Source organism: Pezoporus wallicus, unplaced genomic scaffold, assembly GCF_028554395.1.
Source record: "Pezoporus wallicus isolate ANWC-B61680 ecotype Strahan unplaced genomic scaffold, APGP_CSIRO_Pwel_v1 contig_3486, whole genome shotgun sequence".
Taxonomy (NCBI): Eukaryota; Metazoa; Chordata; class Aves; order Psittaciformes; family Psittacidae; genus Pezoporus; species Pezoporus wallicus.
In genome coordinates this window covers 8,076,327-8,102,231 of record NW_026642292.1, presented here as the reverse complement: position 1 = coordinate 8,102,231, position 25,905 = coordinate 8,076,327, and the positions used below count along the sequence as shown (strand labels likewise).

The window sequence follows — 25,905 nt, the reverse complement described above, 5'->3', positions numbered from 1 at the left end:
TTGAAAATGTAACAATGAGCACATCAGGGGAATGGAACATCCACTGACTTCAGATGGGCATCATCATGCTACATAATTCGTCTTTTTCAACTCTTCAACTTAAATCTTCTGTAGCTCACAAATGCACAAGCAGGTTTTGGATTTTGTTGCAATTATTTGTTAAAAGGCAAGAATGAGTTTTAGATAGTAAATCATTGGAAAGACATTTAAGCCACCCCATTCTTAAAGGACCCACGAGTATACACAAGGCTCTGTTGCCTGTTTTCAGGCTCAAATGAAATTTGAAATAACTAAAGAAGCGGAGTTCTGGAGACAAATATTTTGATTCCGGATGTTTTCATGTTTTCATTGATCCATTGGCTTGAAGAAAGACTATGAAACTTTTCTTCATTAAACACATGTAGAAAGAGGGGGGAAATGTAACTTATACTGACTGCATAAAATAGATTATTAATGTGTTTTTGACAAGCCAGAGAGTCATGACTATTTCCAGTGGGTATGATGGGTATGAAAACAGTGAAATACTTGCACATGTTTGTGTGAGCAAAACTAAGTAGATAAGTTTTCAATTAATATTTAAAAAAGGTGTTCTTTAATATTTGTTTCTTGATTATAAATGGAACTAAATGCTTCTTTTCAGTACTATATACTGTATATTAAATCATTTGTAAAAGGATCCCAGCCCATACTGAAAGCATTTCTGGACACACTGCAGAAAATTTGGTTAATGTCAGAAACAATGAATGCGACATATTTGGAGGCACATACTCCATGTTTGTTAGATTAGAGATTCTAAATGACTGGTAATGGATTCAAGTGTAGAGTCAAATAAAGCTGCATTACTCATAAGCATATGTATCCTCATATTCAAATGTGGAAAATCCATTTAATCTTCAGCCCTTCTTAGTTCTTCATTCATGAGATGATACCTTTACAGCAAAAGCAAATAAGTAAAAAGTTTCTTTTACCCCAAATTAAAAAAAAACCCACAACATTTTTAAAATATAAGTTTGAAGCTAGTCTCCCACAGATAGCCAATTAAATTATGCTAAAAATGACATTTTTAATTAAACACCAAGGTAAGCATAAATGGATTTCAAAATAATTAATCAAACATCAAAAAATTGAAACCTTTTTCTGCTTGAGCAGCAGAAATGAAAGAACCAGTCTTCAGGTCTCATAGAGATTCAATCTAATTTAATTCTCTGTCTTCTCTAAATAAACATTCCTAAAACCTTTTTTTCATCTGGGGGAATAAGGATGAGAGGGGTAATCAATATTTCTAGCATTTTAATTAAAACCGTTAGTGGAATAAATCCATTTAATTATCAGTTAATGAAATACAAGGTCATTTACCTGACAGGAACTTTGAAGGTGGATTACTAGCTGGAATAAAGTAGAAGAACCCAATGTCACAGCCATTTAGCTTCTGTCAAATTTAAGGTTAAAATCCTTTTAGACTGTTTAACCTATTCTCTACCATTTTTTACCATGTATGTCAATTGGGAAGAAGAAATACATGATCAAAACTTACCTGCCTTTAATTTTTCTCCAAAGTTTCTGCTAAGTTTCAATATTTTTTTTTTTTCCATTTTTTGTCTAGATAGATGCAAATTAATCCTGGAGTATATCCACTTTTGCAGGTCTTGAATGAAGTTAGCATATTGTGCTTGAATTTAGAAAGTTATTAACAATTAAACAAACTAAATGCAAATGTAGCTAATAAATACATTTGTTGACAAGAAATACTGAGCTCTATTTTTCATATGTACTGAAGAGAATTATATAAATTGCTTACAGAGGATTTTTAAGGCTGATGTTCTCATTACATGTGTGAGAAGGAAAATGGAAACAGAAAGGGTTCTCTGTGAGTATGGCAGCAAACTTCCCATGCTCCTGGTAATGTCTTAATAGGACAGCAAATAAAGCAGTGAACGAAAGTTCTGCCAGATACACAAACAGTGAATGTGAGTATTGGCAAGCAGCAAGATCAACAGAGAAAGAAAGTCATACCAGGATTCTGGAAAAAACAGGCAAGCACAGGAAAAAAAAATAAAAAATGAACATTTAAGTGGGCTGCTGCTACTTTGTGGTAGGATTTGAAGTTCAGGGTTGATTTTATGTAATTAGAATAGGTTGTATCAAATTAAAATGGAGGCTAGTTTGAATTCTAAGCTAAAAGTATATGCTACCAATTTGGGAACATGTTATGGTGTTATGGTGCACTGCTCTTTAAAAATAGTAGCTCTGTAAATGATGTGCTGTATAATATAGTGCTTATCAGAATGATTATTTCTAATGTTCCAGTGTCTTTTATATTATGACATTTTGAATATAGAAAAATAAAATGTAGGTTTCCAAAATTGGTTTAGTGAGTTAACTTCAAAGTTGGTTTCTCTTGTTCATTGTGGCTTTTGTAAGTGTAAAGTCACATTTGCCAAATTACTCGTAAGCATCCATAAGGCAAAAATAATAGTTATCATCCCAGTTCATAAAGGAGGTTAGCTATGTTTTTTCATAGCCTAAGAAAAGTCGTTCTTACAAAAAAGGACATTGGGTGTTGTGTATCACGCACATTTTGCTTTTAGTAATTACACAAGCGTTCCAGGTGTGTTTGAAGTAGTGCTTCAGAACATGTCAGACTTGGTGGTGCAAGACTGCCTAAAACATACTTTAGTGTGTAAGCACAAGTTACGAACTATAGATAAGGGTATGCAAAGTTTAATATCTTTTATTAGACCATGTGTTAAGGTCAGAAAAAGAACAGAAAGCTGAAGGGATGGCTCTCAGCATAATGCAAGATAGCCGGTTGTCAATGGTTGCTATGACCTTGCTGTCTGCAGTTGTCTGTGTCTAAATCATGGGAAACTTACAGCTTCAAATGAAGAAGCTGGTGTAGAAGGAGTGGCAGCTACTACAGGAAGGCAAAATCTACTTCCCACAGTGAGCAAAAAAGATTTGGTGTCCCCAGCCCTTCCTTCCTACAGTGGTATAGGAGATAAAAGGCTGACACTTGAAGTTTCAGTCCAAATTACTAACTGAACCCTATATTGTCCTGTTTCCTTCATGGTAAAAGGAAGCTACATTATTTTTAGAGGTGAAATGAAATTTTTCCAATAACTGAGAAGCATCGACTCCTCTTCACTTGCTTTCAAACTCTTCTTTACTTGCAACCCCATATCATGATACTTGTGCTACAATATGCATTCCCCTTCTTAAAAATATGTTGAATACTGCCGTCAAAAATCATGTCTTTGAAATTATGAGTTTATATATATTATTTTTGTCACGTGATTTTTGAGGGCATATTTTGCTTTTCTGAAATAATAAGAGAATTGCCATTGACTGACAGTATGTAACCCATTCTTCACTTTCTAGGTTTAGCCTTTAAAGACTTCACTTGAGGGGAGAGGGGGCTGGACGAAACAAACCGTTCAAAATACCATGAATGCAATGTACTTCATTCCCTGTATATTTATAATTCTTGTATTACTGGAAGTCCCCAAACTTTTGTCCAATTGTTTACTGAAGAAAAACACTGCACTAATCAGTCTGAGAATTTGATTTTCGTATTTTAAAACCGATGCTTTTAGCAGATTTGGAAGTTGCTTATTTATAATATTGTATGACGTGCATATTTTTACTATTTTAGGACTCTCTAAAGCTGCTTATTTTTAATAAGGGTCTGGACAAGTTTACATAAAGAAATTCAGAAATGGTGGCACAGAAGAATGAATAACCAATTTTAATAGAATTTCTGAGCCAGTTATTCACAACTTTTAGTTTGGTATTAAAAGGAAAGCATGTATGTTTTAACTCTGTGGTATTGGGTCTAATGAAGAGTACAACATTTGTAAAATCTATCACCCTAACCTCAGGCTCATGGAGGTAGTACAGCCAGCTGGGAAAGCAACTAGGAACTCTGTCACCCAAACCCAACAACATTTGCAGAAGATTACTGCAATCAAAACTGAAATGTCTCATTGTATCCTTCTGTTGTCCCCGTTGCCCAACAATAGGGAGGAATCCTCTGAAACAGTGAGTGAGCCAGCTCTTTTAATATGTTGCAGTGATGACCTGAGGATGATTTTCTGATGGCGCTATAGTGCAGCTGGCCTTTTGCAGAGTTATTGCATGTTCTACAGAGGAACAGGGGTGATCATTGTGTGGTCAATACACTGTGGGATCTTCACCTCAGGACAAGACTATGTTAATTCTCAAAATGCTTCTTAGAATTTTTTAAACACTTCCTTTACATATTTTATTCTTGTTTTGTTGTTATTTCCCATGAAAAGAAAAGGCATACTGAAATTCAACCAAATAAATAAGACCAAAGGAAAAAAGAAAAATGCGTGGATTCATTTAGTATTACATGTAAATCTGAATATCCACAGACTGTAAGGAACTCTGTATTGTGGAAATGACTGTTTTAAAAGCATTGTCATATTGCTTTACAGAAAACAGTAGCTTACTGATCTCTATGGGTTACTCGAATGCAAGTCAGGACAGATTTTGACTATTTATGTTGATTTCAGTCTAGCTGTGGTTTTGCAGGGTATAAAATATGGTGAATTCAGCAGCATGCCATGAGAAGCGTTCAGCAAAGTATTCTTTTAGCTGTAACGCTCTCTTAATTTCAAGGAGAACTGTCAAAATTCCACAATATGTCCTGCAGAACCCCTCAAAATTTGGCAAATTGAATCAAAGAGATATAGCTTTTTTTTCTTTTCTCTTTTTTTTTTTTTTGTTGTTTTTGTTATTGTTATTTAGGCTGGAAGGATTGTAGATTCAGTGTCTGGAAAGTCTTGCATATGAGATGTGTGTATGTATGTGTGTTATGACTAGGAAAGAAAATGTAGGATTTACTCCTGTGGAGAAAAAGTGCTTAAAATTAAGTGAATCTTTCCAGTTTTAAAGTTGTTGTTTTGGGGGTTGGTTTCTTTTTGTTTTGTTTTGTTTTTTTTTTTGTCTTCATGTTTCTGTCATGAAAATTCTTTCCCTTTTAACAAAATGAAACAAACAGAACACTGATGTGACATTGATGTGGTACTTCTAGGAGCTTCAGAAAGGACATACTCTTTCCTCTGCATATGTACATGCTGTCTTTGAGATCTACAGATATTGGATGCAATATGAATAGAGTATGTAGTCCTTTAACATTGTCCATTCCTTTCACTGCCAAATGTAACAGAGATTCAGAACGTGCAGGAATTGTAGAAGTAGATCTGGGCTTCAGCTGACTGTTTTATGCAAGCCAACATATCCAGCAATTTATTATGAATTGGATAACAATAATTAATACACATTCCACCTGTACATATTGAGAAAGAAACCCCAGGAAATAAAGTTAGTGTATCTGAAATCATCTGTCTAGTAATAATGAGGTTGTCGAAATGGAACTTAACATGTTTATCACAAAGCTATCAGAATCATATGGGTGCGTAATAGAAGGAAAGGGTTAGGAAGATGAAGGTATCTTTGCAATGTTTGGAAATGTATTTTGAAAGATATCGATATTAAATTTTATTTAAAGAAGGATAATTAAGCTGGAGCTCTGCCCCATTTAATTTCATAGGCTTGGATGGAGTTCCCTATGTTAGATATGTCTGGGAACATACTATGCTTCTAAATAACAATTTTGATTTCAGATGCAAAATAAAACAGTCCAGAGTCATAAAGACCTGTCTGTATCAAAGAAATATCCCTGTATTTGGTTTGAAAGTATAAGTGTAACTGCATTTAAGTTCCCTTGCTTACAGAGCTTATAGAACTGTAAATGGGACCTGCTGTGCAGAAAGGCTGATCTTGAACCAGCTCAGTTATATCACTACAGCTCCTCAAATGATTTGATCTCCAGGGATGATGGTCCTCAGCAGTGGGCTTTGGGACACAGTAGAACAAAAATTTTGGAGCAACAGGTTCTTTCTTGAGGTTGTTGTTTAAGGCTCTGAGCAAACTCAAGAGGACATTCAGTTCATGTTTGCAAACGTGTTTGCAGTCATAAGCTTACTTACTCTGGGGAGCAGCATGATGTTAAAATGTTGTGTTACAATAACCATGATGGGAAGCAAAACTAGCACTGTTGACAGGACATTTATTTTTTAAATACCAGCTCTGGAAAATATGTACTTGGCCTCTGCCATAGAATTAACAGTGAGCAGTGGATGTGATTACAGAATTATTTTTCTTTATAAAGCAACTATTTAGATATACACACATATATACATAATATGCATATTTATAAATTTTAGACTGAGGTTTTGAAGCATTATGTGGGCTTTCTTTATATCTTAGATATTCTTAAGGAGTCTTTGCCGCTATTTTAAATGTTCAGTTAAACAAGGATGTATATTTTAAATTTCTTTTTCTCTTTTAAAATACCATGATGTATTTAAAGAAAAAAAAGAATAGATATGTTGCATGATTTGGAGTCTTGGAAAAAATAACATAGTCATAACTTTGCAGTTTTTGTGATGCATGAAGATCAGATTTTTTAATGTTGGTTAATGCTTTACTAATTAAAGTGTGCATGTTAATTAAAGCAGAGGCTAATGTTAATTACCTATATTAATGGAATCTCATGTAGCACCTGCCTGAAGCAATGGGTTCAATTTTCAAAATATCTCAATTAAGGCTGAAACTTTTGATTTGCATCTAGTAGGGTTTCAATTAACTGCATTGCAAACTTAAATAACACACTTAAAGGGATAATATCACCAATCACATGCAGCACAGTGGAATTGGTCGGTTCAATTATTGACTACATCTACGAGAGCTTTCACAGTTGGTAGGTGAGTACTGTGGTATTGGCAAGTGATTATTGTCTAGTGCTGTCATCACTTCTGTGGCCGTTGCAAGAGAGATGTTAAATTGCTCTATTTTGGTCTCACTGCAATTCCATTGTTGAGGGAGACAAAAATAGAATGATGTTTGCTCACACCCAGTGTAAGGTTCAGCTTGTTCCTCTGAAATAAATGACCACTGTTCCATGACATGGTGAGGCATTTTATCAAATGTGAAAACAGCATTTGTGATAAAGTGTGCAATGTTACGGTGTACTTCTCAGCCAAACCAAGAGATGTGATTGTATTCCCAATCTGTTTCAGCCACCACAGCATAACGTGTTGACATAGGAGCTTTAATGAGCAGCTTCAGGAAGCGATTAACAAAGCACTAGAAATAGATGCAATCATGCTGATTGGAAATTCTACCTAAGCTCCATAAACAAGACCATAATGTCCTGCTACCATACAACTTTCTATGGTAATTATTCTTGATAGCTCCAGGACTTGAACTTTTAATCTGAGCGTACTTCAATAAGACATTGATGGTTCATTTATAATGAAACCAAGATCCAAAAAAAAGCATGCTAACTTTTGTTGGTTTGTACACACAGTTGAAGAATGGATGTAGGATTCTGTGGTAGGATCCAAATTTTCTTTGTACATGTAATGCAGAAGTATCTTTGAGCATAATTCCTATATATCCTTTATGGAAACAGACCTCTAGAGAGTCAGTTTTCAACCATGCTCAGCAAAGAGAACCTGCAGAAAAAGGTGGCTGTATTATCAGGATCCCTCAGCTGTGCATATTTTCCTGGTAAAAATATCTTTAGGCCTTAGACCATCCCAGTACAGTGGGTGCTGACTAGCTGTATAATAGATTGCCTGTGTCTATTAATAAAAGCTGTAATATTCTGTTGTAACACTCAGACTTAATGCCTCCATTTTAATTAATGATATGACGAAAGTAAAAGTATCTTTACAGTATCAATCAATCTGGTTAAGGAATTTGTGTGATGAGAATAAAACCCTTTTACCAAACTGCATATGAAATATTTGTTTTAAAAGACTGTAATGACCCTTGACTTATGAGTTATCAGTTTCTGACCTCTCTTGAGTCTAGATTAATCAGTGTGTAATTTTTTTTGTTGCTATTTTCACATTTTAGGAGCCTGGGTTCCATGTCATGTTGTAAGGTCAATAGATGGCTTAGAGCTCACACTTTTTTTTGTTGTACCTAGAAACAGATTTAGGTCTATCATAATCTGCATGCCCAGAATGCCTGTGAAGTGATACTCAACTTCTTTAGCAGTATAATCCTTTTTACCTGTACTTAATGGCCACAAAGTATCAATTTTATTTATGGTTACTGGAAATGTGCATCTTAATTAAAGTTTTACCTTGACAGACATTTTCTGTAGTAATTCCAGTTCAGATTCTTTGAGTAAATATGCATCTTATTTTAGCTGCAGAAAAGTCACACTTTCATAGGTCAGGTTAAAATAAAAAGATGCAGCAGATAAGCATATACTGTGATATATTATTGTCATCTCAGTTATATGTCCTAATATTGTTTCTAAGGAAAAGGATTAAATTATGCAATTGTATAATCATATGAACATTTGTTACAGACATATGTCATCTTGAACATCTACATATTGCGAATGGTGATTTTGATATTCTCAGTCTGCTTTGGACCTGGCTCCTTTCCCTTGTGAAATTAAAATGCTTTTTCATATCCATTTAAATATATGTCTAAACTCAAGTAAAAATAGCCAACTGTCTCCTGTTTGTTGGACTCTTGATAGCACAGAATACTGTAACAATAAATCTTGTATTAATTTGGCAAGTTTAACTACCTTCTGAATGAGAAGTATTACCAAGCAGGCAGTATCTTGTGTAATGGTCATGTTTTTGATGAAAATCTGTTGCAATCATTGTATTTACAAGATTATTCAGTTTAGGTCTCTCTGGATATTAGTTGGCCCAAAGGCACTTAGCCAATTAAGGATACTGGAAAAAAATGAAAGCAATCCAACCTGAAGCTTTCTGAAAGGAACCTTTAACATCATTTACTTCCCTTGCTGTATAGGGACTATAATATCTTGGGTATACATCCAGTATCTTGTGTATACTTGTTTATTTTTATTTCAGTGAGGTGTTTTTGTTAGGTATGAGGCAGAGAAAAAGGTTTAATTAATTGTTCAAAAATAATTGCAAAATAATATTATATACAAAACATCCTGAACAAGTAATTTTACAGTATCATTTTGTTAGGGAACAAGAAAGAAGGTGGCCATGCAAATTTGGATGGATTTTTGTCAACGGTGATTTGAAAGACATACCTGTAAATTTTTTAATCTCACTTTTGGGCATATGAACTCCTTCCAGAATTTTTGCTTTATGAGTAACTGAAGACCTTAGTTGCTTTAGCCAAATCACTGTGCAGGTTTGGGCCTGGAGTCATGACAAGTTTTTAGTGGAAGTCTTGAGAAAGAGTAAAATAACTACATATACATAGAATTACTCTGTAATACTGTGGTGTTTTCAACAAAAATGGAAAGAGCAAATAGATTGAGCATTAGACAGTCATAGGCTAGAATATGTGTTATATTTTTAAAGGTTTCACATAAAATACAATTGTGCAGTCTTTACTCTGGCAAAATTCCCTTTTACATTGTGGAAAGCTTTCCTAAATACTATATCTAAAGAATTTAAGTGCTGGATGTTGGCTTTTCTTTTAAAGTTATTCTTAGAGCTTTGACACATATAACAGAATCTACCTTAAAGTGCTGTGATAAAAACATTCCACTAAATTTTGTCTTGGTAATGCAATAAGGTGTTATCACATTAGAATCCTTGTCGAAGTAAGGTGTCTAACATGTTTCTGAAAAGGCAGCACATGTGAAAAAAATAAAGCTTTATTGTTAAAAAAGAGATGTAATTTTTGTTATATTTTAGGACTTTAATTGTTCTATTACTTTGACTTGACCTTGAGCAGTCTCTCTTTGAGTGGATCATATCTTAATATTTTATATGTATATATAAACAAAGGTTTTTAAAAATAATTTTATATCACATCTGTTTTTGCTGCATGTTGCTGCATGCCTCTAGAGGCATAGAGCATTTTTATTTTCAAGTAAATTTATATTAGTTACAGTCTCCAGCTGTTTCAGATATAGAGTCATTTCCTGTTGGTACAGTTTCCAGGACAATTCCCTTTGTTTCTTCTCAGAAGAATAAGAAATTTAATTTAACAAAGACATCCTATAATTGCCTTTTGTATCTAGTAAGGTATCTAGCAATCTAAATATTTTATTTTATTTAAAACATCTGTCTACATAATATCATATGACTGTACAAGTCTATATCAGCCTTCTGAAAGACAGCTGCTGCCACTTTTATTTAATTTATAAGAGACCAACAAAATTGCTCCTTAACATAAAGCCTGTCTGCCACTGAGTCATACATAAAAAAATTTTGCAAGATGAAAATTGCTTGCACTTACAGTTCTTGTTAAACTAATCTAGGTCTTTTTCAAATTTAGAAGCATCAACTTTCCTTTTCCCTCTGTCCCCACCCTACACCCTCCAATCACTATGGAAACACTGGAGCTTTACATATATGTTTTTTAGAAGCTCATTTTTTTTAAGATTGAAGGTACATTTCTTTGTAAGATGAAATGCAAACTAGAGTCACATCTTAATTGCTCACTTGTGGGATCTATTTATCTCCTGCTATCTTCATTTTCACAAACATTTGGTGTAAATTATACTGGTGAGAATTTTCATGCATTTTTTTTTTCAGAATATATAGGGGAAGTGATAATGTCAATACAGATCTTTATCTGTCTTGTGTTACTAAGCTTTGTTTGCAGTGATTGTAAACTGGTTTTTTGTATGAAGCAACTCATACTGGTAAGAAAATGCTAGATGCTTAATAGATAATGTCAATTTATGCATAACAGCCATCCTAGAAAAATACACATAGGCATTCCACAGTATTTCTAAATAAGACAAGTTTACCTTTTCCAGGGAAGTAATCAAAATATTCCTTTTTGGAGAACTAAGACTATGAAAAGAAAATGTTTATGGTTCCCTACTGGCACACAGTTATGATTGACAGAGAAAACCAACATGTATGCCACATGAGACGTTTTGTTCAGAAACTTTCAGGAGGGTAGTAAATTGGTGTTGGCACAAACACAAAAAAAATAAAATGACTTGATTCAGCAGTTTTCAATTCTAAATCCCTAGGCTCCAAAGAAAGAAGTAAATATTCATCAAATGATCAAAATTTATATTGATTTTTATTCTGCATTAGCAGCTCAAAGTCAAGATTCTTGACAGGGTTGATGTCGGTTTGAATGATTCTCTTTGAAATAAGGATACAGGCACTGGGCTGAGTGCAACTGTGCATTACTCAACCATAGGAAAAGACTATTAGAACTAGTATTTTCCTATTAGAACTAGACTTTATCTATTAGAACTAGAACTAGGAAGCTGAATTTTTTAAAGAACAGTATAAAGGCAGGCTTGTTCTGTACTGTTTTGATAACTAAATTGTTGTTATTAGTATGTAAAGTAATTCCTGTTGTTCCTTAACTAAATTGCTGTTATTAGTATGTAAAGTAATTCTTGTTGTTCCTGCTTTACTCCATCCTCTTTATTGTCATCTGACAACTTTTCTATAGTACTTCAGAGGGGAGCGGTAGTTCACATACGATAGTAGCCAAGTTAATATCAGTACTTCCCAAAGTTAAGTGTATATTAGAATGAAAAGCTAGTCTGGCAGAGCAAAGGAAGCAAAGATTGTATCTGCACATTATACATCTTTAATTTTGCAGTTTCTGCCAGGGAGTAAATAAAGATCTTAGGGGAGGGAGTGGGGGAAGGAGGATGGAAATCCAGGGGAAGAGAATGTGAGTATGAATGCAGCACAGAAACACAAATGTGATGACTGTGATTACTGAGCTGTGAGATTTAATGAGAAAGCCTGTATTAGAGTGAAGTAGAAAATCATAACCATCACCTCTAGTCCATAGGAGTATAATTGGATCTCAGCCCCCAGCAAAAAATAAATAAATTAGTGACATTTTTAACAAACTTAAATATATTGAGATTAAAAGGGGAAGTTATCTCCATTACTGTACTGTTGCAGTATACTTGGGGGGCTTTAAGTACCTCAGCTTGCATTAAAATGAGATTCATTGTCGTAAATGGAAGAGAATAGTGTGTGTTTGTGGGGGGATTAAATAAAAAGCAAAGTGAGGCAGAAATACAGTAACTATCAAAGTGTTAACAAATTTCCCAAATGTCCTAGGTGCTTACAATTCAGCAAACATCTTTAACTGCATAGCTTTAAAATTAAATTTTACAAACATTGGGTAATGCTTTAATAGTATGCAAATTGCAATGAAGTCAGCAGCGGCAACAGTGACCTCTCAGCAATACAAATATTTTATGTTTAAAACAGTTATCTTTTTACATTTCTCTCTACCTCAGTAGGTGTTAGGTGCTTCAAGAGGGTCCTCATCTGAGGATCATAAATAAAACAGAAGCAGTCTGTGCCTGCCTTTTATACATGGTGAGGCAGTAGTACACACCAGTATATTAAGCTATGTATTCTGCTGTTGCTACAATAATTGCTAATATTTTTATTAATATATTTCTTTTGTTTCCTCAAAACTCTTTTTTGTATTTTCTGTTTCTAATTTTCCTCAAAAACCACACACACAGAGATATATATCTTACGCATGTATACAGATAGGAAAAATAATGTATAGGAAAAAAATACTTAACCTGCATTTCTCTGCTATTAAATAAATTAATTTCCCCCTGCAAGAGAAGAAAAAGTGATCCTAATTAAAAAAAAACAAACAAAAAAACACACACAAAAACCAACAAAACCAAACCCAAACCACTTACATTGTATAGTAAGAAAACTTTGCCATCTGTAGTGTTAATATAATGTCAAATAGACAATCTAGGCATGGGAAGAATCCATTTCAGAGGAAATAAAATAAGCATTCAATAAGAGTTTTTGAGGTACACTCATTGTAAGAGTTTGGAATTGAAAATGTTTTACACTATTGAGCTTCTCAAAATAATTGTCTCAAAATATTGAATCAAAGGAGGCTTTAACTTGAAACTTCTGCAGCTTTGTGAGTTAGTATGTCTAGGAAATCATGGAACTAGTTATTGAACACGTATATGTTTGTAATAATAAATATGAAGCATTTCTCAAGCATATAGAATTTTTAAATAGAGCTTCTTGGGGAAAAAAAGGAAACTGTTTATGCACTAAAAATAATTACTCTGTAGCATGTACACAATGATGTATTATTTTGCAGAAGGATTTAATATTTTTTTCTGTAATATGGCATCACCTTACTAGTAATTTCTCAATTTTATGTAGGTTCCTTTCAGCATAAATAACAGAATTATACAAAAATCTCTGTTCTTGAAAAGATATCAAAATGTAGAGCAGGAATATTATTACAATATGGTAAAATTAATAAAAAGTCAAAGCGAATTACCAAAGTAATGTCAGATTCATACACTGCAAGTTTAAAGAAATAAATAATTACCTTATATTTGATTCCAAATATGATTTTTCAATATAATAAATTCAGATAACTTGGAAGACGCTTTCTACCAATAAGTTATCAGTTTTCACTTCACTGTAAAGCAATACAGCTCCCAGTGATGAGAAAAGAGATTTTCTCCAAATTACGCACCAAGTAACTCTCTGAGCAAAATTTCCAAGGCAACGGCACAACATTTTTACATTAGCACAGTCATGCCTTCCTGGGATGTGTTGGGTAGTTTTCCCTAAGAGGCATTGGTTTTGCAAAACCTACCATCCCTCATTATTTTTAAATAGAAATACACGTATCAGTCTGCTGCAGAGATGGGGCCAGAGGAATATGCGCCATCAATCTGGAATTTTACTTGCACAAGTGTGCTATCATGAATTCTGAACACTGGTACCTTTAACCTTAAGGGCATGGCTATTTTGGGTGCCCAGCCCTACAGATCATCCTAGATGCATTACCTGTCCATGTGGTTTGGTACACAAGCCTTTTAGAGGAGCATGACTGTTAGAAATATCAGTGTTTTGGATGATAGACTCTTTAAGAATCTCTTTTTAAGCTACTTCATTGCTCTAAATATGCAAACAGAAGTTATAGTAGGAGCAATCAGAACTGTGCAAATAGTGGAGTTTTTAATTAAGTAAGATTAAGTTTAAAATTTTAGCACACTGAGGAAAGAATTTCTGTGTCTGACTAGTCTTTCCTCTTCTTGGCTACTTGGGGCTTTTGAGGCAGGCCCAGAAAGTTATTCAACCTTGTGTTTCAATACAACAAATGTGTGTTCTGACCTCCTATAACAAATGGTTTTCTCTACTGGATAGGGAAAAAACCAAGACAAAAGGTTGTATTGATGAATTACTATTTTCATGGGACAAATTCTTCTAGATTTGTAAGAATGGGACTGTTTGGGCATGCGACAGTTCTTGTGGCGTGTGAAAAGGTGTCACTTGAAGGAACTGGAAGGCATGTGGCAGTTTTGATGAAAGACGCTCTGTTATGTTGATGGGTTCGGCTGGATCTGCATCCTTGTTAATTTGTGTGTTCTGCTGGTTTTAGCAATCACTATCTGTCAATCTAGCCCTTTCTGTTGTCAGCGCAAGCCTGTTCCCCATCTGGCCCCCAATAATTACAAACCCTTCTTTTGCATCCCACCTGTCAGTCTCTTGCTCTGCAGGCTGGAGAAGCAGACCTGAAAAACAAGGGAAGTAGCAAAAGATACTGGCCATTGTTCAGTTCCTATTCTTACAAGGAGTTTTTTCATCTCACAATTTTGGGATGCTATTGTCAGAAACTATTGTCTTGAAAGTCTCTGGAGAGGTTAATCCTTTCGTACTTTTCTTCAATGCTTCTTGGTATTTGTGATATAAGAAACTTCTGTGGGTACATAGCTGAGATCTGTTTGATGCACAGGGCATGCCACACTCTTATGTCGTATTTAATGTTACACCGGGCAGAACCAAAGGAAGGGGGACAGTCAGGAATTAGACACCAAAAGTCCAAACTTTAAATTAAGAGCATAGTCAGGACACCTGCATGGACTTGGTCAGACAATGCTGCTGAGGCCACACTACTGATTGCATTTGCACTCCACAGTTCTGAAGCCACAGATCATGTTCGTAATCTTTATGAAAACCCAGCAAAAAACCTATGTATTTCTGAAAGCCAAGGGAAACCCTGCAAAAAGATACTGCTGTTGTTCACTGGTGTGTTGTGTTTTGATGGCTCTGGGAACTGCCTGAAGTTTTGGTTGCTATAACAAGCACTACTCTATCTAAAATTTCATTTTATGGCTCCAATGGACGGGCTTAAAATTCATTGTGCCGTTACTTCTGCTACTTAAGCTCTATGATGAGTTTAAGTACCTTGATAAGTAAGAATGTTGTTGCCTTGTAATTTTGCTCATTCTATGTGAAGGTTTCACATTGTTATGATGTTTTTAGTGCACTAAAAAGTAAAATGATAACATTATTACTCATAAAAGCATTTCTGAGGTTTATGATGATAAAAACACTTTGCTAAGATTTTAACGGGTAACAAGCAAACCGTGATTAACAGAATTAATTTCCTGCATGATCAAAAACCAGCATGTCCTTTGTAATAGGACTATCAAATGTGCAACTCACAGTAAACACATTTTATATTATAGGATTATTTTTTAATCCGATTCCATTCTGAAGACAGTATGCAATATGAGGGATGGAAGAGGCAGGGAAGCCAAAAGCAAAACGGGTAACAGACTAAAAAAGAAGTCAACTGGAGCCAGGTCCCCATTTTAATTGTGCAAAGTGAGTAGGGAAAAAGAGAAAAGAAGGGGGAAGAGGAAACACCCAAAGAACCCCCCAAACAAACAGAATACGACAAAAGATAAGAGTTACAGTCTTGCTTCAACAACAAAAGCAAATGCCTACACTTGCAGTAGAAGCAGTGCTTCCAAGAAGCCACTTGAATTCCAAGAAGCCTAAAACTGCCAAGTGGTGGATTAAATGATCTTAAAGGTCTTTCCAACCTAAATGATTCTATGATTCTGTTACACACTGCCATTTAAAATGCCAGTGTGAATTCTTGGAAGTACTGCATCTACCCTAAATGTTTTCAGCAGCAGAAGACCTGTTGGCTGGCTATGGGGATGGAGTGGTGGATGATCAAGTCTGTATATGTGGCCTCCTGACTGCCAAAGAACTCTCTGTAAGCTACATCTCCATGGAAGGTATTTTGAGTTGTGTGCTCAACATAAATTTATTCAGTGGTTGCACCTGTGACAGAGCCAGCATCTCTTTCATGTGCTATTATGAAGCCTTCTCCACAGCTACATATATGGAGAGGTATACATATAATGTGGAGAATTAGACAGAATATTATGGCAGAAAACAACAAAAAATGCTTGAGGGCAAAGATATGACCGCATAAATGCTACTGTGATCAATTTAATTGTGGTAAGGAATTAATCCCAATTTTGTCTCTCAAGAAATTTACCAATTACAAAGATATAAAGACTGCCAAGCTGGGATATGCATCCTTTTATAATCATGCTAGTGAGTTTGCATTTCTATACAATATGCATATAGGGGAGCCTTTAAGTCTATATACTGTGCAGTGCCATCTGACCACATCCTTGTTTGGTGGAAACTGGAATTTGTGCTTCAATTTAAGAAACAATGTTTTTATCCAGCTTAAGTTTACATAATGTCAGAGAAATTGAACTATGTCTGTATTTCATATGTAATTCTATAGTAATTACAGTCTAGTGTGGCAGTGGTATAGCTTTTCTACAGTACTGTAGAGAAAGGATAATAGATAGGGTACTTTCATAATTCAAATCCAACTGAATGTATCATAATTAGTATATTTAAAACACAGAATAGTTTGCTTATGGTAACCTAGTTCATAACAAAAGACGTGCTCCCTAGGAAAGAGTGTCTGAAAATACTTTCCTTTAAACACCAATTCCATGATATTTATTCTAGTACATTCCAATATAAAATTTTGTTTCAGCAGAACAAATTAGCTCTGAGTTCTCATCTCCAATTTATATTGGTGTAAATTTTGAGTCCATCATTTGACACTCTCTATACAAAATAACCTTTCAATCTCCTTCCACACACATTAACAGCCATTATCCCTTGTCTTGTCTTTCTCCACTTCCGAATAAAGTCATTCTAACATGTACGTCTAATAGGAAATACAATGTATTTTCATTGATTTGTATTGTCAATGATTACTCCTTCGTGTTATATAGTGTTCTGTATAGTAAAGGACATTCCATGTTGTCATGCAAAGCCAGTCTTAAGGAACAGATTCTGCACCCCAGGCTCCCACGGTTTATTTATAAGTTTTTGCTTTTTAGAAAATGAGCTTTCTGACAGTAGCCTTGAAAATATTTACCATTATTAATTGATCACTAGAACGGAATATTTGGCACAAGTATAACATTTTTTTCACTGTTTCCCCCCAGGACTACTGTTTTTTCATAGTCTTGTTCAGAGATTGGATCCCCTAGGCTGAGAATAATGAGAGCATTTTGTCATTTGATTATTGGCAATAACTCAGTTTAATTTACAACAGAATATTGTAAACTCATTCCATCCTGGTAGGTAGAGAATATGTGCAAGTATGTAGCCAGACCATCACCAGCATTTTTATTGTTTTTTTACTGCAAAAATAGTCACTTAAAAGAGGACCATGAAGTTGAAAACAAGTGCTAAGTATTATTCCTTGGCATTTTTTTTTTCCCCATGTTCAGTTTTCCACTAATTCTGAATTTCTACATCCTCTGAAAAAGGAGAAATTGAATTCCACTTCTGGGATGGGGCACTGAAAGTAAATGAATAACTGACTGCCTCCCACCCAGTTTCTATTACATATATTTGGAATGATGCATATCTCAGTAGACTTTCACAGGATTTGCTGGATATCCATGTGCATAGACATGTTTTTGTGATAAAGTTCTTATAGTTGTGTTAAGTAACAAAAAAGCACATGTAGGGCAATCTGAAAATGCACACTCAAAATAAGTTAGGATGTAAAGCAAGCATCTTTTCTGTATTTGATTAGCAATTCATAAATTTGTTTCTTCATTTTGCCAGAATACTGCAAAACTAGTCCTTCATTAGCACTAAAAATTTTAAACTGAGAATAAACTGCAATAGATTTATTGCATAACTGTGCTGCGTACTATTTTCTAGATAGTGCCTCAACCCTGTTAGTTCAGCTTCTGCAGAATGTAGTTTTTTGAGACTTAAACCGATCAATGCCTAGTCGAGGTCTTCACAGCCTCTTTGGACTTGCAGTTGATATCAGTAGAACAGAGACAAAAAACAGTTAAATACAACAGTGAGATAGATTAATTCATACAGAAATCAGAGAGATCCATCTGAAACTGTGCTGCCTGAATTTGAGTTGATGTAGGTATTTGCAATTGTTGAAAGCAGAAATTCAGTTTAAAACCAAACATAGTTGATTTATAGATGGATCATATTTCTGAGCTACAAGAACTGGGATGCAATTGCTTGTATTCAGGATTCGTAGAGTATAGTATCGGTGGAGTTCATAATCCTCAGTACAAGAGGGCCTTACGGCTGTGAGTAACAAATAGTGGATTCCTATTCAACCCTCTCTATATATTTACTTACCCTTTCCACAGTATTTTTCTTTTCTCCCACTATTCTGTTTCTCCCATTTTCCATATACATTAATGATTTGCCTATTTACAGCTATTTTTGTGAGTTAACAGAGAATGAAAGATCTGTGAAAAGCTTCTTTATTTATTTTCTCCAAACATAACAAATCTCACTGTAAGAAGCAACTGAGAGAGAAAACTATAAATGTTTGAATGAGAAATTTTAAAAGGAAATATAATTTCCAAATCAGCTACATTACTACTCAGGAAAAATTGCACCAAGGCAAGGTATAAGTAAATATACCCAGCTACTATTACTGCAAGCTTACAAAGATATTCCAGCCTTCCTTCAGACTTTCCCTACTGACATTCTTCAGCACCTATATCCCTTCACTTGCATGCATTTTTGCTAGATTTTGCAGATTTCCCTTCTTCTCTCTTGCCTTCTCGCTGCTTTCTCTTTACAGATGCTGTTATTCCATAGATTGGTAACTCTGTTGTGCTGTGAGCAGCCAAGCAAAGTCTTCCCTCCTCCTTCAGTAGAAAATGTGAGAGTCCTTATACAAAATTTCCTCCATGCTTCCTGCATTTACTTGCCATAGCATCAAACAGTTAAGCAGGCATTCCACTCCCAATAGAAATAAGAGTATGTAGTTACACAGAAGTAGCAGGTTTTGAAAGATTATCAGAATTTGTAATATGTTTTTCTTTCAGTGAAGCATATTAAAAGAAAACAATAGCATATTGGTCCCGAAGTGCTTTTGAACTTACTCTACCCTCTGTTATTTGTCCTATTCCTAGGAGCAAGTATGGCAAACAGCACATTTTATCCTTTTATCATCTGGTTCTCCTAGCCTCAGAACCAAACTGATCACCACAGCTGCAATAAATAAAGTGTCTATTCAATAAGTTGTGATGCTAAATATTATTCAACATTCTTCTGTCCAGGCAGAGTCTGATGGAAAACAACACATCCCACTTACTGCCTTTTTCCTCACAATTAAAATTGCTGAGTAATCAGTGGATGCCAGATATGGGAAAGCAGAATGTGAATAATGCCTATTTGCTTGGTTTTCCTTAAACTTACTATTTAAAACAAAAGTACCTATAGCAGTTTGGCTTTCATTAATTACAAAACACAGATAATGTGTTAACAATATCAGTCTTGAAGCCTGTAAGAAATGTAAAGTTATGTAGCTGCCTGTTCTGTCATAATGCATGATATCTAATGTCTTTTTGATTCATGTCCAGACTTTTTAACAAAGCATTTAATTTGATATCTGTCTCATGGAATATATAGCACATTCTCCTACAGAAACCTAAATAGTTCAGTTCTAATATTTGGCAATACACAATACTTTTCTCTGACTTAATAGTTCGGCCTTTTTAACTATCATTCAAGGAGAAAAATGATGGTGTGAATCATTAGGTTAAAATTGTTGCAGTCCAAAAGTATTTGCTTTAAATGCATTCTTTCTGAATTTTTTGGGGGAAAAAAAAAAAAGTGTTGTTTTTTTTTTTTTTCCTTTCTCTTTGTTTTCTTTTTCTAGGCTGAGGTTCAGCTATGCTATCTGGAAGCACAAAGAGATGCTGTTGAACAGATGTCCTTAAAGCTGTACAGTGAACAGTACAACAGCAGTAGCAAGCGAAAGGAAGAGTTTGCTGATATGTCAAAAGTTCACACAGTGGGAAGTAATGGGTAGGGAACTATTCTTTTTGTTGTTTTATTCTCACTGATCTGTATTTTTTTTTTATATGATATACTTTTTCTTACTTCTAGTTAACCAGGTTGCTTCCTCCTAGGCCAAGAGGCATGGAAAACTCTATAAATTTTTTTTTCCATATATGAATGCAAAAAAATAATGGGTCCTGGATATTTAATCAAAATCATGGTTTGTTCATAGGATTACCTAACATTATTTAATAGCAATCAATTATTTTGAATTAAAAAAATGTAATGTAATGTGATTTCATATCTTTTTATTTCTTAGCATCTTCCAAGGAAGCATCTTTATAATGTATTAATACCTCTGGAAAAACAAATTTCTATAATCATTATTCTGCTGGTGACGAGGAAATATGAATGTGAAGCCAAATTCTCTTACAGTTCACCAGTTCAAACATCTCAATTTTCTACTTCTAGAAATCTTTGGTGTTAAATGTTTTCCCTTGACTTGGTCTTCTCTGTTTTTTAATAAGTCTTAACACACACACGCACACACACACACACACACACACACACACACACACACACACATACCCCTCCCCCCCCCCCCCCCCCCATGTTAAATACGTATGTGCATATATAAAAGCAGCTTTTCATAATAGTTTGAGCAAAGAATCTTGGACAAATTAATCACTCGACTATGATAGAATGGAATCTTGCTGCCCATTTTTCACAACCGAGAAAAATTGTAGTTCTGGTTTAAGACTTTTTGTTGAAGGTCTTTTGAAAACCCTATTTTCCAACTGCTAACTCCCCTAACTGAATATAAGAACATACTTGTGAGTTCATAATTGTGTGGGGCTAAAGCAGTTCAAAGGAGCCAGATAGTGCTCATTGTTTGGGTACACCCTTTTACTGACAGAAGTTTTCTTGTAACCAGTAAATACAGTACAACTTGTGCCTACAGTTTCCTGTGCAAGCAAAGTCATTGACTAAGGTGTTCATGAGTTCTTTAGCTCCAAAACTTCTTTTTTCCAATCATTAACTCAATGTTGAGGTCTTGGAAACACAGTTTTATTAAATTACCAACTGTAAAGATAAATGAGCCTTGTAAACATCCCCTCTTATTATACAAAAAGATGACTGTTTTAGAAAAGTTGATGTGGGCTAATTATGTAGGATTACTGAGATCTTGATTACATATGCAGAAATCTGTCAGATTCTCAAACACGCCAGTGCAGCTAGTGCCAGCCATAAAACTAATTTGTTCAGAATTGGTGTGTATATGTATATAAATGTGCACTTGGGGCTACATATTAAAAAACAGCTTCTAATTTTGCAGCCACAACTGAATGCAAGCAAGAATTATGATTGGAATTTGTGTAGGACATAAGACAGTAAGACATCAAGAGACATTTGATTTTATTGAGGATAGGGGATATAAAGCTTAAGCCTCATGGAAAAATCCAGCCTGTAACTCTACACACCCTATGTGATTAGCAAATAAGCTCTTAAATGCACTTTTCTGTGCTCGTAATCACATGTTTATTACTGGGAATGGTAATCTGCTAATGTTCCCTACCTTTTCAGTGCTGTGGTCACCTTTCCGGGCCCTTACAGCCATCCCATGTTCAGTCTTAGAGGCTCAACAGTGGCTAAAGGGGTGAAAAGACTGGAGGAAGACAAATACATATAATGTATTCAGCTGGATATCATACCATATCATGTATTCAGCCCTTACAGAAATTATGGCATGCTGAATTCAGATTGAAAACTTCCAGTTGAACCAGTCTGAGATATTGTATTTAACACAATGGAAATGCCTTTCAACTGTTTGAAAATACAGTTGATACAACATTTCCCTAATGAATAAAAACCATGGACACAAAAACTGTGGACAGACGTTCCATAGTAGGATGACCTGGCTAGAGACTGAGCTCTTTACAAAGAAGGGGTCATTTAGGAAAATTAGGGTACCTATCCATTAGCTATAGTGGAGATTTGACCTAGGAGAAAGAAAGAAGAGTTTGCAGGGAGAACAAAATTTATTATAGGTGGAGAATTGTTTGTTTAGTGGGGAAAAAAGATTTGAGAAGTGGTTTTGTGTAAGAAAGAGCTAAATTAAGATAGGTAACGTAGTGTCTGCAGCATAGGGTGATGCAAGCAGGTGTGTAAACAGGAGATTTCCTGTAGAACAGCAATCTAGTTACACCAGTGATAGAGGGGCTTAACATGTATCTGCATGGGATAAATGGTTAAAGTGATAATGAAGAGAACTGGATTAATACCCACTGCAGGAGAACACCAGCTAGCCAGGCTGCAAGAGGTAACCAAGAGTAGTTGAGAGCAGCTGTAAAATGTTGAAGCAAATCTGCCTGGAAATACTGTATTCCTCTCAAAACTGGGGAGGAATTTAAACAGGTACTGTTTGAAGATATGGGTATGATATTTACAGCACCACTGCACAATATTAAGGCCAGATCCTGAGATTCGATCATCACCTAGTATTGGGCCATCATGGATGAGGCTCTGAGATAAACGCACTAGAGGGGTCTTCACGTATGCACAGAATATAATGCAATTTAAAGCTGTTAAGGTCAGAATTCCTATATCCTTTTAATAAAAACATGTGAAAGGAGTTCCAAAAATTGATAACCAAGGAACATGGAAGAACTTTTTCTAAAAACATGTGAAAGGAGTTCCAAAAATTGATAACCAAAGAACGTGGAAGAACTTTTTCTGGCTGAATATTTTTGTAGGCATACCATAATGTTTACAGTACTCTTAAATACCATCTGAGTTATACCAGCAAAGAAATAATACAAACTGGAAGTGTATGTTAAACATAGGGAAAAAGACTGATGGAAATAGCTTCACATTTCTTTTTATTTATTAATGCCACAGACGAACTGGTTCTCTCATGGGAAAGGTGCTCATGAATTTTCATTCAAAATAATAAATTGATGTCCATATTTTAAGAAATATGTTTAGGGGTCAAGGGATTAGATGTGCAATTCTGCATATCTGATTCCCTGTTTACCAAGATAAAATATACTTCTTAATGTAATTTTAGTTATTATGCAGCTAATGGTTTTAGCTTATTAACCAAAAAACCTATATTAAGGAAGTTTTTGTTATTTGCCCTTTAACTAATAGCATTCTTGTTGGCAATGTTTGGGTACTTATAGTGGAGGAATATTTATCTGTAATAAACCAATGACCTAATTTATTCCTTTTTTTAGCAATTGATGGATTTGGATAATCAACCAAAATTAGATTTTTATCTATAGTTCTTGCATCTGTAAAACATTTCAGTATTTCAGAAGTTATGTTTTCCCTGATTCTGCTTGTGGAAGTATAAAAAGACTAAATTAATCTGCTAAAACCAGGAAGTAAAGATTCTGAATTAAAAAAAAAAAAAAAAAAATTCGATATACAATTGAAATACTGACAGGTACATTTTAATCTTAACTTGTCACTGATTCTACGGTTTCCAGATTTTCTGAATGTCTTTTTAGCAGTTTAGTAACTTACCTCCTTTACCAAATAATAATTTAAGAGTAGATCCATCCATTTAGATGTGAGGCATTCATTTTTTTAAGAAAGGTACTTTTTTTTTAATATCAGAGTTATTTTAGAGCTATTAAAATATTGCATTCAAATTTAAAAAAAATGATAATCCTTTGTAGGCTGGCGTCACTATCTTCAGGCTCAAGGAAATAACTGCCATAGACAGTTTGCTTAAAAATGCTCCCAGATGACTTTATTTTACAGCAGAAACCTGAAAAAGAGAATAGGCACAGTACATAAACTTTGGGGGAGGCAGGGGTGGGGGAGGGCAGGAAATCCTCATTGCATCTTGCATACCTTCCTGGGCTTTTCCCAGTGAATCCTGTGTCTCTCACTCTTCATTTTGGGTGGAGTATCCTGTCTTTAGACAGAAATCAAAACGTTCAGTCTTTAAAGGACCAGTTCATTCTGTTACAGGAATAAATGTACCAATTTGGACTGTAACTAAGACACAAAGCGGATGTTTGGAGCCAGCACATCTTCTGTTATATTAAAATCCCAGTCTGCCTCCTGGTGCTGTTTCCAAAGGCATCCCGTCCCATTCTGGTAGCAGCAGGTCATGAACATTGGTTGTAGGCTTTGTTTCCTGACATCTTCGTATCTTCATTTAGATTTTTCACAGGTACCATCATCCAAGCCCAACTGAATCTGTACTGATCTATATGAGATGAAATCTAATCATCTTGCATATGATAAAACGTATGTTTTAATAACTGCCTGTCAGTTTTATGACTTTGGATAATGTTTGGATAAGATGAAAGGGGAAAAAAAGAGCAACAGATACTTAAGATGCGGTATGGTTATACCACTTTCTGAAGATGAGATAAAGATTCAGTATCACTGTAAATGTACCTTTCAAAAGAATTAGTTTTAGTTTAGTTTCAAAATTATATCTGAGTCAAATACCTCCTGAAACAGGAGAAAAGCCCTGAAAGCCAAATGAAACTATTATATTTCAACAATAGTAACTTGCACTTTTATGCTTGCTCTTCTTTGTAATAGCATTATGCCTACTTTCTCAGGGCAGCGGGCAATTTTAAGTAAGTGCACCTCATAAATTATTGAGCAAAAGTATACTAAGTACAGTGGATTAAACTAGAGAGTTACTTCAGAAGCAGGAATCAACACTTGGGCATTATACAAGACTTCCTTTGTTGTCAACTCATTGAAAATAATACCACAGAAGGCAAATGCTTTCTTCTCTCTTGCTTTCTTGCAGAAAGACTATTCTACTTGTCACAACTTTATCTATAAGGTTTCAAAATTACCATGCATGTGGTACTCTAGTTAATAACAAATGAAATGTGATAGCATTAATAACATTTAAAACATGTTTAGTTTATTGTTTCTCTGTTGAAACACTGCTAATTTTTTTAATGAGGTTGCTAGAAAACTTGTTAATAATTGGAGAAATTAGCTTTAGTGAAACATGCACTGTTGTTTGATCAATATGGGAGGTTTTTGATACTACTTGCAAGGCTTTTATTACTTTAAATTTTGCAAGTTTGAAGATCCTTTTTCAAGGGGTATTTTTCTGAGGAATGTGCAGTTTTTCAGCGTGTACCTTCTGTCTTGTATCACAGTGTTTTAGCAGAATCTATGCTTTACTTATTCACTAGGCTTTCAATAGAGAATCACATTAATCCTTTTAAGCTCCTTATTCTAATGATTTATTTTGTTGAAAACCGTAGTGATCCTCTTTGAATTTTAATGATTGCTGGCTATTCAAGGATTCATTGTTTTGACTTCCTGTCCTTACCTTTGTTTCTTACATGTCTGTAGGGAACACCTGTCTAATACTGTATCTGGCCTTAGTTCTCACTGGCTTACCATATTCGCTCAAGCCTATCTTAAGGCATTAAGTTGAAATGCTAGCTACTCATCCATGAAAATAAATGTAGGATATTTACAGAGATAGGCAGATAGACAGCAGAGGGATGGCTGAATGGATTGAGTCATTTTTTGAAGAAAATAAAATTTTTATATGAAGTATATCAAGATGATTGTTGCAAAGTTTGCTCAATATAAAGCCAGCACTTAGAAAAACATTAAGCAACAGCATCTATGGGGGATTTCTATTTCAAAATTTTTGAAGCAAATGCAATATGCCAACAGTTGTCAGGATTTGGCATCAGCCACTGAATTTAGGTCATGGCACTGGGTTAAATTGGATTTC

At 34.8% G+C, this 25,905-nt stretch overlaps 1 protein-coding gene across 6 annotated transcripts in view; it reads left to right on the top strand.

Moving 5' to 3' along the window:
- Positions 1 to 25,905, top strand: part of AKAP6 (A-kinase anchoring protein 6) — a 280,671-nt gene that overhangs the window by 169,205 nt on the left and 85,561 nt on the right. For all 6 annotated transcript variants that reach the window (XM_057428430.1, XM_057428429.1, XM_057428431.1 and 3 more), the window contains one exon: positions 20,044 to 20,192. In XM_057428430.1, coding sequence (XP_057284413.1) covers positions 20,044 to 20,192 — 149 coding nt within the window. The remainder of the gene's footprint in view (positions 1 to 20,043; positions 20,193 to 25,905) is intronic.